The sequence below is a fragment of the Theropithecus gelada genome, chromosome 8 (assembly GCF_003255815.1).
Source record: "Theropithecus gelada isolate Dixy chromosome 8, Tgel_1.0, whole genome shotgun sequence".
Classification (NCBI taxonomy): domain Eukaryota; kingdom Metazoa; phylum Chordata; class Mammalia; order Primates; family Cercopithecidae; genus Theropithecus; species Theropithecus gelada.
This window is the reverse complement of record NC_037676.1, coordinates 774,471-792,214: the sequence shown is the minus strand read 5'-3', so window position 1 is coordinate 792,214 and position 17,744 is coordinate 774,471. Positions and strand designations below refer to the sequence as shown.

The following is a 17,744-nucleotide window of genomic DNA, read 5'->3' as shown; positions in this document are numbered from 1 at the left end:
AAGTGAGGAGTGAGATCCCCATCCTTGGAGTTAGGACATAGTTTATTTTGTGCTTTTCATTGCTAAACTAATCATTAATCATACTTCCACGAGCAACAACTTGGAGACCGAGTAAGTGTACACGGTCAGCCTTGCCGTCAGTTGGTTCCCGGGTTGCAGTCTCAAACCTGACGGCTGAGAGCGACAGACATTCTGAGCATAGCCCCAGTGGTTTAAGAAAGGTCAGATTCCCCAATCTCCTAGCTCTTTTATCTGTCCTCCCCTCCTCCAATAACCAGCGCCAAGGTTTGTCCTGGTCGCTCCCCTTCCCTCCTGACCCCTCCAACTTCAGCCTCCTAACAATAATCCATCATTGTTATCTCATTTGATGTTTGCAAAGCACTTTACAGCCATTGTTGTAAGTTTTTCCTCTCATTTGCAAAGTACTTTACAACTATTATTACAAGTCTTTCCTCCAAACGTGGGTGATGCCTTCCAAGTGGCTGGAGCAGTTCCCGGGATGCCAGCACTGGGTGGGAGGGGCTGCATCCGAGGCCCCAGCTGTGCCCCCTGGCTTCAGAATCATTCTTGCCTCTCAGTACCTCTCCTAAGAAGGAATGAGAAGTGGTGCTTACCGAGGTTCATACCAGATGTGAGTGCTAGTTTGGGACTTAGTGCTGTGTTTGTCATTTAACATTATAGGGTCAACATTTTCCTCTATGATTACCTTGTTTTTAAAGTAATTGTTTAAAAATGTGTGTAACATTTCATTGACCGGGTTGGATGGCAAGATTTTGTGGTCAGAAATATGGAAACTTCTGCAGATTTGGAGGTGTTGCGGGTTGTCTATTGGGTGTCTTTAGGAAGCATAGCCTTTACTTTGGCTGTTTTGGTGATCCTGACCCTTCTATCACAATGGGACTTTTATGTTGGTGGGGATTCCACACTTTCTGCCCTAGACAATTGGGTCTGCCATGAGTCCCCCACTCTGCTGAGGGTATGTTCTAAAAACGAACCGAGTAATATTATTACTCATTATTGATATTCAAATCCAAGTTGTCCAAATAGATCATTAGCATTCCGAGACCTGGGTTCCCTCCTAGCTCCTGTGACATCTATCAGAGTGATTAAATAGCAGATGCTTAGTAAATATTTGTTGGTGACGAATACGTATTTGGCAACCTCCAGTGACTTTACCTGGACAGTAAAATAGTTGCTTGAATGCATAACCCAACTTTGAGGTGAGCCTGCAGGAGCTTCCGAGGCAGACCTATGTGTTGGGTTCTCAAGGCAGCCAAAGGTGAGTCAGCAGCTGAGAGGACGCTCCAGGAATTCCTGGGTCCTTTAATAAGATTCTGGGGTGGGCACGGTGGCTCATGCCCATAATCCCAGCACTTTGGGAGGCTGAGGTGGGAGAATCGCTTGAGCTTAGGAGTTCAAGACCAGTCTGTACAACATAGTGAGAGCTTGTCTCTACCAAAAATACAAAAAAAAAAAAAAAAAAAAAAATTAGCAAGGCATGGTGGCATGCACCTGTAGTCCCAGATACTTGGGAGGCTGAGGCGGGAGGAGTGCTTGAGCCCAGGAGGTTGAGGCTGCAGTAAGCCAAGATCGCAGCACTGTACTCCAGCCTGGGGGACCGAGTGAGACCCTGTCTCAAAAAAAGTTTTTCTTTACATCAGTGTAGTATGGGAAGAAGAAAAAAAACACTCCGATATTCCTGCATATAAAACAATAATTGTGAGAAGAAAAGAGAATCTCCCCTCCGAACAAGAGGAACACATTATGAGATGTTTTTGACTTAAATGAACCAGAATGTAGGAGAGAAGCCAGTTTGCTTATTTTTAAGAGTGTGATTCTTTATCTGTTAGAGCAACATACTGAGATATTTGTGAATGAAGTAATAGAAGTCTGGGATTTTCTTCAGTAGCACAATATGGGGGAAAGTGAATGGAGGTATAGATAAAACAAGATTGACCACAAATGATCGGCAACTGGATGATGGTTAAGTCAGAGTTCTCTTTCATATTCTGTCTACTTCTGAATGTTTACATTTTTTCATAATAAAGAAAAATAGGGCTGGGTGCAGTGGCTCATGCCTGTAATCCCAGCATTTGGGGAGGCCAAGGCAGGAGGATCACTTGAGCCTAGGAATTTGAGACCAGCCTGGGCAACATGGTGAAACCTTGTCTCTACAAAAATTAGCTGGGGATGGTAGCGTGTGCCTATAATCCCAGGTACTAAGGAAGCTTGAGGTTGCAGGGCCCACTGCACTCCAGCCTGGGTAACAGAGTGAGACCCTGTCTCAAAAAAAAAAAAAAAGATAGAAAAAGAAAAATAGGCTGAGGCAGGAGGACCTCTTGAGGCCAGGAGTTGGTGGCTGCAGTGAGCTACTATTGCACCACTGCACTCCAGCTTGGGTGACAGAGTGAGTCCTGTCTCTAAAGAGAAAAATAAAATTAAAAAGGAAACCAGAATGAGAGAGTTGTGCTAGGTTTGGACTGGAAAGGTGATCTTACAAGGCCTCTATGTCCAAGTGTCATTCAGGCCAGACTGGGTGTCTTGGTTCAATTTTGAGATGGTAGTGCCACCTAGTGTTTATTGCGGACACCCAACAAAATGACGACATTGCCTGTGCCCACCTCCTGCTGTGGAGTTGGCTTGGTCTAATGTCCTTCTGTAAATTCCTGGCCTCTCGAATCCCCTCATGAGCAGGCCTGGATGAAAGAAGTGAGGCTGACAGGCCATAGGCACCGACTGTAGAGGTGGCAACAGTAGTGTTAATTGTGGTGGTCCAGCTGGGAGCAAGTCATAGGCGGGAGTGGCCGCATCTCATGTATGGCTCTGAGGGCAGGCGACCTTGGTAGAGGCTGTCAGTGTGACCCAGGTGTAAAAATAGCCTCTGCTGTGACGCCTGTGCTCCGCTCCCTGGCCTGAGCAAATAGCCCCTCACACCTGCACACTGTTTACTTGGTGTGGACACACAGCTACCTGTTTGCAGGTGCAAATGACTGTTTGTGTACCCAGAGTTGGGGGGAGGGCCCCCCACCATGCTTTTCTCTGGCCCACATTCCCTTTGAGCAAGTAGCTGGGCCACAGAACTAGCAAAATGTACAACCTTGACCCCCTCCCGGGCTGGGTCCTGTTGGAAAGAGAGCTCTTCACCACCTGTCCTCCCAACTCAATGAAAGCGCCCCTCTTCACTAGAGAAGAATCTGCCCTCGCCTCCGGCAGCGGCATAGGAAGAGTCTGGAGACCAAGGTAGATGTGTTTAGGGACAGCAAATTAGGAAACCATGAAGTCAGAGGGACTTCCGGAGATTGTGAGCCAGGCTTTATATAGACTGCAGGGAGTAAGAAAACTGGCCTGGCCTGTCTCATCAGGGTGAGGAGAATGGACACAAGTGGAACCTGTCAGTTTAACGTTCTGTAGACATGGACGATAAAGGTGATGGCGGGGAGGAGTGAGCGAGTGAAGGGAGCGACAGACCCAGCAGCCTTGTGGTAGTCGGGGAGATGCTCCACTCATGTGAGCAGCTCTAAGGTGCCATGGCTTATAATATGCACCTTTATTTTATATACCAATAAGCAAGAAAAATGTCAAACTATGATACAGCAGCCCATACAGGTATATTAAAACAGAAAAAATGAATGAATGAAGCATTTTTTTGCTGGACAGTTAGAAAATTCCAAAAACTTAAAAGAAATCTAGTGCCTTTGACTCAGAAATTTTACTTCTCGGAGAGTATCCTAAGGAATAACTAGAAATGCACAGATTCATGCACAAAACAAGCAGTGTTTATGAAACAAGAATCCAAAACTGGATGAAAATTAATAGTTGAATGATACTAGTTAAATGATGGCACGTTTATATGATGGAATAATGATATAAGTTTAAAAAGAATTTTATACAATGAGTTTATAAAGAATTTCTCATTGGGAAAATGTTTTGATATTAAGCAAAAGACCCACACAGACTCAGAATTATATAGCTTGGCAAAAATACATATCAACATATGAAAGTTTCACAAGGTTGGGTGTGGAGTACTCAGTACTTTGGGAGACCAAGGCGTGCGGACCACATGAGGTCAGGAGTTCGAGACCAGCCTGACCAACATGGTGAAACCCCATCTCTACTAAAAGCACAAAATTAGCTGTGTGTGGTGGTGCATGCCTGTAATTCTAACTACTTGGGAGGCTGAGGCAGGAGAATCGCGTGAACCCGGGAGGCAGAGGTTGCAGTGAGCCAAGATTGCGCCATTGCACTCCAACCTGGACAACAAGAGTGAAACTCCATCTCAAAAAAAGAAGTCTCACAAAGGGCTGGGCACAGTGGCTCAGGCAGGTAGTCTCAGCACTTTGGGAGGCTGAGGCTGGAGGATCACTTGAGCCCAGGGGTTCAAGGCTGGACTGAGTTATGATTGCACCACTGTACTCCAGCCTGGGTGACAGAGTGACCCTGTCTCTGATTAAAAAAAAAAAATAGTCTTACAAAGGATACAATAGAACCAAATGCTGAAAACATTAGTGACAATCTGAATTTTCCTTATATATTTTGGCACTGATTTTCATAAGGTAAATATTTATATCTTTATGCAAAGGGAAAAGTAATCTTACTAACTTTGAAAAGGAAAAAGAGAGCGCAAGAAGGTTTGCGTGGACCTCAGTGGGAGGTGAGAGGCCTAGAGCTGGAGGCTCTGAATGTGACATCTGGACTGAAATCCAGGTGTCCCGCCTCCCAGCCCAGGACACGGGTGATCACTGCAACCTTTCCTCTTCTCATGCTCAGGGGAGCTCGCAGTGTCTGGGATTAGGGGGCAGGGGCTGAAGTCGGAGTGAGGAAGAGCAAGAGCAGCCCAAGGTGGTCTTCTCCTTCCGAGGAAAGGGCATTGTTTCTGCGCGCTCTAGATTCTCAGAGGTAAGAGATGGGCATAAACAAAGAATTCATCCTCTGTCTTTTCTTGTCTGTTCTCCCCAACTCAGTAGATATGTTTGACGACTTCTCAGAAGGCAGAGAGTGTGTCAACTGTGGGGCTATGTCCACCCCACTCTGGAGGCGAGATGGGACGGGTCACTATCTGTGCAACGCCTGCGGCCTCTACCACAAGATGAACGGCATCAACCGGCCGCTCATCAAGCCCCAGCGCCGGCTGGTAAGCACCTGCCTCACGGCCTCCTCTCGGCACCTGGCTGCAGGGCTCTCGCCTTGGTGGGACATCCTCTAGTTTTGAATTTTGGAACTTGAGGGTGTGGATCAGGGGATTAGATGGGTGAGAGCTCCACCATAATTGTCACAACTTTAGAGTCAGCTGGAGCCACCAGAATGATCCAGGCTGTCCAGTTCAACCTCTTCAGCACACAGAAACGGAAAGTGAGGCTCAGAGAAGCTAGTGGCCTTGCCCACAGTCACTGAGGTACTGAGTCTCCCATCTGGAACTCTGGAACCGGAATCCAGGTTTCCTGGTTGCCACTCTGGTGTTGACTGGAGTGTCTCCTCCATCCACACCAACCCTGCAAGGAAGGTCACCTCAGAGGCTGGTCTCTATCCTGACCTCAGTTGATCAGTTGATAAATCCCAAAGCCCAGAAGTGCAAGCAGCTTGTGTTGGGCCCCAGGGCTGGGGAAGAGTTTGGGCCTGGGGCTTGGCTTCTGGCTTCATGCTCCTTTTTAATATAATTTGATTCTGATCAACACCAACCAGATTGCACTATATTAAGGAGGGAAGAACAGAGGGGATAAACCCTGGTGCCTCCCTTTCTTGAGGTCCCAGGGCCATTCAGACTTTGATACTATTTGGACACCATGATTCCTCACTCTCCGTCTGTGCCTGGCACCTGCAGCTTCTTTCAGGAGAAGCTTTCCTTCCAGCAGTGTCCGGCGCTCACTGGTTATTTGCCTGATGGTGAATGATGGTTAGGACTGGAAACCAGGTCTCCAGTGCCCACGTTCGCTCTCCTCGTGCAGCAGAAACCTTGTTCTGATTTACTCCTCGCAGTGGCTCAGGTGACAGGAGAGTTAGGTGCTGTCACAGGTCAGAGATCTCATGCAGGGTCATTAGGGCCCAGCCCTGCCTCCCATTAGGGAAGCCCAATCCGCAGCCGCGCGCGAGGTGGAAGGCAGTGCCCCCTTTTTACTTGGACATGAAGGGTCTGTTTCCTGTCTTGCAGTCTGCCTCCCGCCGAGTGGGCCTCTCCTGTGCCAACTGCCAGACCACCACCACCACGCTGTGGCGCCGCAATGCGGAGGGCGAGCCCGTGTGCAATGCCTGTGGCCTCTACATGAAGCTCCATGGGGTACGTGGGTCCCACACCCACGCGGCATCCTTGCCTTCTGATGCCCATCTCTCAGTCCTCCCTTGTCTTCTTCCTTTGGACTAGCATCCATTTTCCCTTCTTAACAAAGATACTTAGATTTGGAAGGGACTTTCAACAACTTTGCTGGCCTCTTCCATCCTTTACATTGCATAAGTGAATTTTCCATTTTACAGATGAGCAGGCCATATTTATATACAGCACCTTGATATGCAACAAAGGTGACATTTCGATTCAGTGGATAAGAAGCTTAAGGATAGTTGCATTGACAAAATTGGCTGTTCATTTGGAAAACAAAAGGAAAGCATGACCTCCACCTCCTACTTAAACAAAAATAAACTTAGGTGAATTAAAGATATTAGATGTAAAATATCTTTGAAATAAACTAAAAGTAAGGCCAGGCATCATGACCCATGCCTGTAATCCCAGCACTTTGGGAGGCCGAGGCAGGAGGATTGCATGAGCTCAGGAGTTCAAGACCAACCTGGAAACTTTGTCTCTACTGAAAAAAAAAAAAGAAAAAAAAAACTAGCTGGGCATGGTGGTGCATGCCTCTAGTCCCAGCTACTTAGGAGGCTGAGGTAGGAGGATGGCTTGAGCTTAGGAGTTTGAGGCTGCAGTGAGCTCTGATTGTGCCACTGCACTCCAGCCTGAGTTACAAAGTGAGACCCTGTCTCCAAAAAATAAAAATATTAGACAATAAAATACTACAAAAAAAATCAGATGATAAAAACACTGGAAGAAAATATAAGGGGAAGTATTTATGTAACTTTGGGGATGGGAGAACTTCTTAAACAAGATTTTAAAACTTTTTAGCCATATAAAAATAGTTAGATAGATTTGATTTTGTAAATATTTACTATTAGTGCCTGGAAATGATACCTAGGGAAAGTAAAGGCCAATACACACAGTACCAGAAAAAGGGTTAGTATTTCCAGAATTACAAGGAGCTTCTACAAAGCTCTTTACATTTTTATTGGAACATTCTCCATTATACAGTGTTAACAAAAAGGCAAGGTGCGGAACACTACTTACTACGGCACTATTTTTATAAATATGAGGAAGAACATAATTTATACATGGTTGTTTCCATGTACACAGAACACCTCTGGTAGGATATGTAGAGGTTGGTCACATGGTCACATGTATGCATATATATGTACATGGGGTGCCTCCAGGAGAAAAACTGGGGTCCTGGGGAGAAGGGATTGGAAAGACACTCTTTTTGCTGTGTACCCCCTTGGTACCTTAGACGGTACATTTGCAAGTCTTAATTGTTCAAATACAAGTTAAATTAAAACCAAACCAGAAACAGATAGACCTTATAGCCTAATAAGAAAAGAACAATTGATTTTTCCCCCACTTCCCCCAAATGGGCAAAAGATACGAACTGACATCTCACAGAAGCTGTCCAGATAGCCATGAAACATGTGCAGACATGCTGAATCTCACTGAAAATCAGGGAAATGTACCTGAAAATGACCACGAAAGTCCCTATTTTGCCCACATATTTGGCAAAAATTAAAATGTGTGCTGCTGTGGATTTGGGGAATTAGATACTCTCATGTATTATTGATTTGTATTTGAATAACTGCATCTATTAACTTAGTGGTATTTTTAAGGGTTAAAACCATAAACACCTTTATATCTGGCAGGTCTACTGTTGGGAAACTAGCCTATAAAAAATAACCAGTACATGATGACCTTTGAACCATTTATTGCTGCATTGTTTGTGGTGGCAAAAACTAGAAACCACCTTAAAATCCCATAAAGGAATGGTTGAAAAAATTCTGGTATATCCCAAAATGTGGAATATTGAGGAGAAATTTAAAAATAATAATCTAGAGCCATGTATCTTGATCTAGAAAATGAAAAAGCACATTGCAAAGAAATATATGTAGCATGACCGCATACTACGAGTGTTGAAGGTGCAGTAAACACACATACATATGGGATGAGTGGACAGACCAGTGGATGGGTGAATACATACACACACATATACATGTATAGGTGTATTAGTCTGTTTTCACACTGCTGATAAAGACATACTCAAAATAAAAAAGTGTTTTAGTGGACTCACAGTTCCACATTGCTGGGGAGACCTCAAAATCATGGTGGAAGGTGAAAGGCACGTCTTACATGGCAGCAGGCAAGAGAGAATGAGAGCCAAGCAAAAGGAGTTTCCCCTTATAAAACCATTAGCTCTCATGAGACTTCCTCACTACAGTTAGAACAGTATGGGAGAAACCACCCTGTGACTCAATTATCTCCCCTCAGGTCCCTCCCACAACACGTGGGATTTATGGGAGCTACAATTCAAGATGAGATTTTGGTGGGGACACAGCCAAACCACGTCAATAGATATATATGTGTACATGTGTTTGAGAATTTTTTTTAAATGTAAGAATATATAACAGGCTGTTAAATCCAGTTGCCTCATTGGGATAGGATTTATGGTAGTGGAGTGAGAGGGCTGTTATTAACTTAATCTCGTGTATCTTTTCATAATTTCTTGTTATAATGAACAAACAAATAGCTAAAGTTATGAAAATTCATAAGAAAACATTTCTTTCTGCAAAGAATATATATAAGGGTGTTTGTTAATCACTGTAATAGCAAAAATGGAGGGGAAAAAACCTTTGGAAGGAAAATGGTTAAACTATTATTCTTCAATATGGGAATGGTACAAGAAACTTATTGGGAAATATTATGTAGGTATTCAAAAGATTATATTCTCAGAAAATAAAAAAAATAAAATTACCACATGATCCAGCATACTATTTCTGGATATATACCCAAAAGAATTAAAGGCAGGGTCTCAGAGCTATTTGTACACTCCCGTTTACAGCAGCATGATTCACAAATGCAGAAAGATGGAAACAACCTGAGTGTCCATGGGGAAATGAACAGATAAACAAAGTGTGATATATATACACGTAGGATATTATTCAGCCTTAAAAAGGAAGGGAATTCTGGCCCCTGACACCATGTGTCAAATCCATGGAGGCAGAAAGTAGAATGGAGACTGTCAGGGGCTGAGGAAAGGGGGAATGAGGAGTGATGTTTAATGGGTATGGAGTTTGAGTTTTGCAAGATGAGAAGAGTTCTGGGGATGGTGGTGAGAGCTGCAGAACAGTGTGAATGAGCTTAACACTACAGAACAATATACTTAAAAATGGTTAAGATGGTAAATCTTAAGTTACATGTATTTTATTTTACTGCAACTGAAAAAAAAAAGCATACCTAAGTGAATGGAGATTAACATGAGGGGAAGATTCTTCTGAGGCTAGAATGGGCTTGAACATTTGAGGCATAGCTAGGGGGATGGGGTGGGGGAGGACACCCTCCCACAAGGTGGAAAATAGGGGTCTGGGTATAGAGTCACAGACAGATAGGCAGATGGTGGGGTAGGGGTGTGCAAATGCTGCCCCATCTACCCACAGTTAAATAGGAGGCAATTCAAGTTCACATATGCTGGTGTATTTCTCGCTTAACCATTCCATGTTCATGTCTCTGAAGCAGTAATTGCTTTTCTTTCTGTATTTGCAGGTGTGGTCTTTATCGATCCCACATGGTAGACAAGCATAGCATAGAACAGGGGCTAAAAGACTTGGCTCAGCCTAAGAGAAACGAGATGTGGGGAAGGCACCCTGCAGTCCTGCTCCCCAGGACTGGCTTAGGCATCTGTGAATGGCTCTGGGGCCTGCCTCCCAACAGAACTGTGGTCAAAGTATTGTCCAGGGACATTTTATCTCAGAAGCTGGTCACAGGGCAGTTTCTAGAATAGTCTCTTACTGTTCCCCACCGTTCATAGACGCACCAGTGGCTCCAGCCAGACCCAATGCAGTACAGAGCTGCTATAAGTAGAGTAATGTTACATCTCAACTCGCTGGGGCTGTTACTGTTGAGGCCAATTTTCCCAGCACAATTATTGATAGCACCCCCGCACTCTCGCCCCTTTTTGAGACAGGGCCTTGCTCTGCCCAGGCTGGAGTGCAGTGGCACAATCCCGGCTTGCTGCAGCCTTGACTTCCTGGGTTCAAGTGATCCTCCCATCTCAACCTTCTAAGTAGCTGCAACTACAGGCATGTACCACCATGCCCAGCTAATTTTAAAACTTTTTTGTAGAGATAGGGTCTCACTATGTTGCCAAGGATGGTCTTGAACTCCTGGACTCAAGTAATCCTCCCACCTCGGCCACCCAAAGTGCTGGGATTACAGGCATGAGCCACTGCGCCTGGCCTAGCACCCACTTTTTGTTTTCAGGGTCCTTGTGTGGATGATAAAGGCTTTTGAACATTCTCTCTGCTGCCTGAAACGCCTGCCTCTGTCTACTCAAAACCTTTTACAAACTCAGGTGTCACCTCCACACTGAAGCCTTCCTTGATATCCTCATGTGCCCCTCCTTCCCACTCCTCACCCCAGGACAGTTTCGTGTTTCTCTCTTTTTATATCACCTACCAGAGTCCGGTTATTTCTGCTTGTCTATGAATTTCTGAGGGTAGGAACTGTGTGTCTTTAGTTCCCTATTCTCCAGGCTCTAGTAAAGTCCCCATCACATCACATAGGTGCTCGATAAGTTTTTTAAAAACAGAATTGATTTCTTTCTTGCTGAATTCCAGGGGCCTGTGCACACCGTCTGAGCCCCAGCCTTTGTGGAGAGATTGCTTAGGTGTTGCCTTCTCACAGCAGCTGTGTGTCTTTCAGTGCTGTAGCAGATTATGTAGAAATGGAAAACCATATATATTGACTTGTGACCCTCCAGGTTCCCAGGCCTCTTGCAATGCGGAAAGAGGGGATTCAAACCAGAAAACGGAAGCCCAAGAACCTGAATAAATCTAAGACACCAGCAGGTGAGGAAAAGATCTGTGAGTGATTATGTGAATACGTCAGAAGCCCTCAGAGTGCACAAGAATCATATCTTCTGGGTTAGGCAGGTCAGCCCAGGCTGCCAGGGTGTGGTGACAGCGTTGTACATCCCTGGCCTTTCAGGACAGGATGAAGAGCCCAGCAAAAAAGTTAACAATTGCCATGGAACATATTGGGAGCTTTTGAAGCAGGCTCAACTCAGGCTGGGGTCTGATCATTGCCAACTGCAAAGATCCCAGTGGGCAGGCTGGACCAGTCGAGGGCCTGCAGGAAAGAGGAACTTTACTCGGTCCCTTCATCTTTGGTGCTGCAGCCACCCAAAAGCTCAGTTCCTTTCAATTTTCTTTGGGCTAACGGGGATCCAGGAGGACAGGGTCCAATTAATCATGTTCCTAACAGATTGATCTCTAAGCCAGTGGATAATGAACATCATGCAGTGCTTTGTGCTTTAGAAAGCCCCTTCAGAAACATTATCTCCATGAACAAAAGACTCCATGAGAACCAGTTTATGACGCCATTTTACTAACAAGCAAACTGAGGCTCATAGAGGACAATGATTTAACGAGGGTCATACAGCTGTTAATGGGTAGAGAATTAAAACCCAAGCTTTTATGCTTCCGGGTCAATGTTCTCTTCAATCTACCACTCTGCCTTCTGAATTTCTGGATTAAGAATAAGGGCTGCTGGCCGGGCGCGGTGGCTCAAGCCTGTAATCCCAGCACTTTGGGAGGCCGAGACGGGCGGATCACGAGGTCAGGAGATCGAGACCATCCTGGCTGACACGGTGAAACCCTGTCTCTACTAAAAAATACAAAAAACTAGCCGGGCGAGGTGGCGGGCGCCTGTAGTCCCAGCTACTCGGGAGGCTGAGGCAGGAGAATGGCGTGAACCCGGGAGGCGGAGCTTGCAGTGAGCTGAGATCCGGCCACTGCACTCCAGCCTGGGTGGCAGAGCGAGACTCCGTCTCAAAAAAAAAAAAAAAAAAAGAATAAGGGCTGCTCAAAAGTTGGAGGCTGCAGTGACCTGTGATCGTGCCACTGTACTCCAACCTGGAGAGCAGAGCAAGACCCCGTCTCTAAAAAAAAAAAAACATAAAAAAGAACAGAGGCTGTTCTTTTAAAATTTATTTTTAGTAAATAAATTTATCAAATATTTATTAAATTTAAATTATATTTATTTGTATTTATTAAATTATATATAAATTTATGAAAGAACAAGGGCTGTTCTTTAATACATTTGTGTTCCCTACCAAAACACTCCCCACTCAGTACGGCTACCCAGTTAGAGATTGGACTGGTCAGTGCTGCAGTCACAGAGAAAATCAATTGGCTGATCTGATGGAAGATGTATCTTCTAACCTAAGGCATGACAGAGTCAGATAAATTGGCCCTTTCCACTACCAAGGGCATGATCAAAGTTCTACTTTTCTAGATTCAACCATGGCTTGCCCCTTCTGGCAAGCATATTTCCTACCGGAATTTTCAATGTCTCACACCTGTGGTCTTCCACCTCTCCTCCTGCTTCCCTACTGCTGCCAAGAACCCTACGTGCCCTGGGTAACCTTATTTCCTCTCACGTAGCAATCACAGGTAGAGAAGACATTCGGCTCCAGTGCACCATCCCCGGTCCAAAATTCCAAATCCGGGAAGCTAGATTTGGCAGCAAAACCTATTTTGAACAGACACAAGGCTGTTGATGGTCTCTGTTTACCCCATTCAGTATGATATTCACATGTTTTGCTGTGGGGATATTAATGTATTTAATTATAGGGTATTATCTCAGGCCCTGCGGGAGGTATTCTATAATACACAGTATTTGGACTTTTAAAAATTTGAATCTTCAAGTTGAATGAAGAAGAATTGTTTTTAAAAGTTTTGAATCCTGAAACCCATGTGGCCTCAAGGGTTTGCAATGAGCTAGAGGGAAGAAGCCATCCCTGTGAGAACTGTAACTGTCCACTGATAAGGACCCCTGCTGCTCTCCCTGACAAATGTAGATAAAGCCATTAGCTCAGACCCATCCCTGCTGTCTCACAGGCTGCCGGCTGTTCATTTGTCCCTGCCGCTGATTTGGGTGTGCTGACTCTGCTTCATTCCAGGTCCTGCAGGCAGTGAGAGCCTTCCTCCCACCAGCGGTGCTTCCAGCAACTCCAGCAGCGCCACCACCAGCAGCAGCGAGGAGATGCGCCCCATCAAGACAGAGCCTGGCCTGTCATCTCACTATGGGCACAGCAGCTCCGTGTCCCAGGTACACGCCACGGGTGGGGCGCCAGGGCTGTTTGTGGGGAGGCCGATTGCAGAGTCCCAGGGGCCAGCCTAGTCTTGGGTGGGACTTGCAGCCAGGCCTCACAGGTGCAAGCAGTGAGCTACCCTCTGGGCTAGGAAGCTCCAGCCTTTGAGCTGCATGGTGCCCTCAGGGCCCCTCGAGGCTAGGGGCATCTGCATCCGGCTGTATTTCAGGACATCTTGTCAAGCTATGGTGGTGTGGACACGATTATGACTCACAATTTTTTAACAGCTCCTCTATGCCACTATCTTTGGAAACAAAGAGAGGGGAGTCCGGGGCTGGCATACAGCATGGGTGGCAGGGGAGGAAAACAACACACAAGGACAGCCTGAATGAGACTGCCTGCTGGGGCGAGGGGAGGCGTGGTCCCGCTGTGGGAGGCAGAGCAGGGGTTCTCTAGGCAATGTCTCCTATGTGCAGGGAGGTGAGACTTCAACAGGAGAGGGTGGGGAAGGAGGAGGAAGCTGGCATGGGGAAAGGCCTGCATCCTGCAGAGGGGGCAGGCTGGTGGGAGGTCACAGGCAGGATGCCACTTTCATGAGGCCCAGCTCTGCACGTGTGTCAGGGGACACCCGGGGCAACCCAGGTTCCCTCTTGTGGAGGATGATGGCATCTCAGCTTCCCTGCCTCGTCCCCTCTGCAGTTCCCTCTCTTGGGACCAGGACGCACCAAGCTTGACCACAGTCTCCTCTGACCAGCCCCTGCTGCTAATCTTGCCTCTGCTCTTAACTGAGAGAGGCCGTGTCTTAATGAGCTTCTTATTGCCTGGGAGAATCTGATCCCACAGAACCAGGGGCAGCAGGAGCCCCTTCTGGGCCTGGTGGACGGCTTCTCTGTTGGAAAGTGGACGTGGTAGTGATAGGATGGTAGAAAGTGTCTCCTGTAACCATCAGAGCCTTCTGGGCAACCACAGTATCCACAGGCCCACCGGGTTCTCACCCTGGTTGTATACTGTGCTCAGAAGCAGCTGATGCATCACCCAGACCCTTTGTGCCCAGATCACCGGGATCAGGAGAAACAGAGAGACGTGCTCCTTGGTCCCTTCCTGAGGGCGGGAGCCATCCTGGCGACATCTGCATAGTAGGGCACCCTCCCCTACCTCAGGAGTGTCTCCATGGGCCTCATCGTGTGCTTTCTGCTTTTCAGACGTTCTCGGTCAGCGCGATGTCTGGCCACGGGCCCTCCCTCCACCCGGTCCTCTCGGCCCTGAAGCTCTCCCCACAAGGCTATGTGTCTCCCGTCAGCCAGTCTCCACAGACCAGCTCCAAGCAGGACTCTTGGAACAGCCTGGTCTTGGCTGACAGTCACGGGGACATAATCACTGCGTAATCTTCCCTCTTCCCTCCTCAAATTCCTGCACGGACCTGGGACGTGGAGGACTGGGAAGAAGGAGGCCCTGGGCTCCCAGGGGCCAGCCTCCTCTGCCTGGGAATGACTCCAGAACAACAACTGGGAAGAAACTTGAAGTTGACGATCTGGTCAGGGGAAGCGGGTGTTGGATTTTCTCGGATGCCTGTATACGGTGGTGGGACTGGAGGGAGCCCAGCCTGCAGCACGAGCACACTGCATCTCCCTGTGAGTTGGAGACTTCTTTCCCAAGATGTCCTTGTCCCCTGTGTTCACCGCTGTGGCCTAGACGGTGGGTTTCGCATTGTGTTTCCAGCACCGGAGATCTGAGAACAAGCGGAGGGCTGGGCCCTGGGACCCCTGCTCCAGCCCGAATGACGGCATCTGTTTGCCATGTACCTGGATGGACGGTCCCCTGGGGAGAGGCCCCTGCCCTATCCATCCGCTTGAGAAACGGCACCGCCCTGCATCCCCAATACCAAATCTGACTCCACAACTGTGGGATGTGACAGAAGTGACCGAACACTTCCCTGGGGAGCTAGAGGAGCACTGCACCCGCCACAGAGCGCAGCCCCATCCACTGCAGCTGGCAACTTCTCCCCCAGGCACCTTCCCCTGCTGCGGGCCTTTGCTCCTTCACTTCCAACATCTCTCAAAATAAAAGTCCCTCTTCCTGCTCTGAGTGATTCAGCTCTGCCTGCAGCTTGTACATGTCCCTCCCCTGGCAAAACCAGAGCTGGGGAGCTTAGCCAAACGGCCCCCCTCGAGTTCCCTGCAGGCCCTTCATTCACCCTGTCACACACAGAGGGGTTCTGAGTAAGAACAAAACGTTCTGCTGCTCAAGCCAGTCTGGCAAACATCAGCCGAGCCTCGAGGTCCTTCTGGGAGAGTGTAAGTGGACAGAGTCCTGCTCAGGGGGCAGGAGTGTCCCAAAGGCCGACCCACCTGCTGTCTGCTCCTCCTGGCCCTTGGTCCGATGGCAGCCGGAGTCCCTCCGGACCTGCAGCCTCGCCTTGGCAGAAGTCTTTTGTCCAGGAGGCGAAAAGCCAGAGATTCTGCAACGCGACTTCAAAGCAAACAAACACAACACGACACAAGTCACGGAAAGAAGATGACTGCTAAGACATGGCAGGGGGCCTGGAGGGAGCCTCCGACTCTGAGCTGCTCCGGGATCCGCTGCCTTCTCCTCTGCACATTGCTCAGTTTCCGCCCCTGACGCTGGAGCTCATGGAGACTCCTTCCTCTTTCTCAGCAGAGCTGTAGCTGACTGTGGCATTACTACGCCTCCCCACACGCCCAGCCCCCTCACTCCAAAATCCTACTGGCTATAGCAGAGAATACCTTTGAACCAAGATTCTGTTTTAATCATCATTTACATTGTTTTCTTCCAAAGGCCCCCTCGTGTACCCTCCCTAACCCACAAACCTGTTAACATTGTCTTAAGGTGAAATGGCTGTAAAATCAGTATTTAACTAATAAATTTATCTGTATTCCTCTTTCCCTCCTCTTCCCTCAGTGGTCTTCACCGGGAGGCTCAGCACTGCTGTTCTCTCCTGGGGAATCTTGAGGCCATGGATCCACTGACCCACTCACGGCTGCTTCCTTTATTTTTGGTCATTGGCTAAGGCTCCCTCTTTTGGTAGCAGTGGATCCTGAAAAGAACACTCATCCCAGCCCTGCTAATGTCAGACATTAGATGGGTGTCACTGCTGGGCTTTAATTTCCTAGGAGACAGTTGTACCTATCCATAAACAAAGTTCCTTGTGGTCCAACAAAAGTCGCTCAATGTATTTATTGATTTATTGAGACAGGGCCTTGCTCTGTTGCTCAGGCTGGAGTGCTGTGTGCCATCATGGACCTACTTGGCTCGAACGATCCACCTGCCTGTCTCTTCAGTAGCTGGGACCACAGATGCACACCACCATGCCCAGCTAATTTTTATTTTGTAGAGATGGGATCTTGCTTTGTTGCCGAGGCTGGTCTTAAACTCCTGGGCTCAAGCAATTCTCCCGCCTCAGCCTCCCAAAATCCTGGGATTAGAGGCATGGGTCACCACTCCCAACCATCTGAGGGCATTTTTAGAGCCCTCCAGACAACAGGGTCTGGAGCATGAGGCTCCGCCTACCTGGAAGAAAATGTTCTCTTTAGCCACTTCTGACTTAAAACTGGGTCCCTCTAGGACAAGGAGCTCTTGCCATTTTATGGTTTGATCTGAACAGGCTAAGGGGCAAATGATGCCTCACAAGAATGAGAGAGAAGGCGGCACTTCCTCTCCTTTATCCATTTGTCTTCACCTCCTTAGGCCACAGGGGTGCTTAACCACTTCATCTTAAAAGTATGTGGAGTGGGGCCGGGCGCGGTGGCTCACCCCTGTAATCCCAGCATTTTGGGAGGCCAAGGCAGGAGGATTGCTTGAGCCTGAGAAGTTGAGACAAACCTGGGCAATGTAGGGGGACCCCATCTCTACAAAAAATTAGAAAATTAACCAGGTATGGTGGCATGCCCCTGTGATCCCAGCTACTCAGAAGGTTGTGGGAGGATCACTTGAGCCCAGGAGGTGAAGACTGCAGTGAGCTGAGCTCATGCCACTTACACTTAAGCTTGGGTAACAGAGCAAGACTCTGTCTCAAACAACAAACAAAACCTTTTGAAACCCATATCAAGTCTTTTAACAATTAAGGAGCGCATTTATCTTTTTTTTTTTTTTTTTTTTGAGACGGAGTCTCGCTGTGCTCCCAGGCTGGAGTGCAGTGGCGTGATCTCGGCTCACTGCAAGCTCCGCCTCCCGGGTTCATGCCATTCTCCCGCCTCAGCCTCCCAAGTAGCTGAGACTACAGGCGCCCGCCACCACGCCCGGCTAGTTTTTTTTTTTTTTTTTGTATTTTTAGTAGAGACGGGGTTTCACCATGTTAACCAGGATAGTCTCGATCTCCTGACCTCGTGATCCACCCGC

General features: G+C 47.5%; 1 protein-coding gene across 2 annotated transcripts in view; it reads left to right on the top strand.

The window, feature by feature from the left end:
* GATA4 (GATA binding protein 4) overlaps positions 1-16,290 on the top strand; it is a 56,945-nt gene extending 40,655 nt beyond the window's left edge. The window contains exons 3-7 of one of the 2 annotated variants that reach the window (XM_025394014.1): positions 4,965-5,131; positions 6,146-6,271; positions 11,055-11,142; positions 13,257-13,405; positions 14,591-16,290. In XM_025394014.1, the coding sequence (XP_025249799.1) occupies positions 4,965-5,131; positions 6,146-6,271; positions 11,055-11,142; positions 13,257-13,405; positions 14,591-14,773 (713 nt within the window). In that variant the 3' untranslated portion in view covers positions 14,774-16,290. Of the gene's footprint in view, positions 1-4,961; positions 5,132-6,145; positions 6,272-11,054; positions 11,143-13,256; positions 13,406-14,590 lie in introns of both variants that reach the window. The other variant, XM_025394013.1, reaches the window with a different exon arrangement.
* The last annotated feature ends 1,454 nt before the right edge of the window (positions 16,291-17,744 follow it).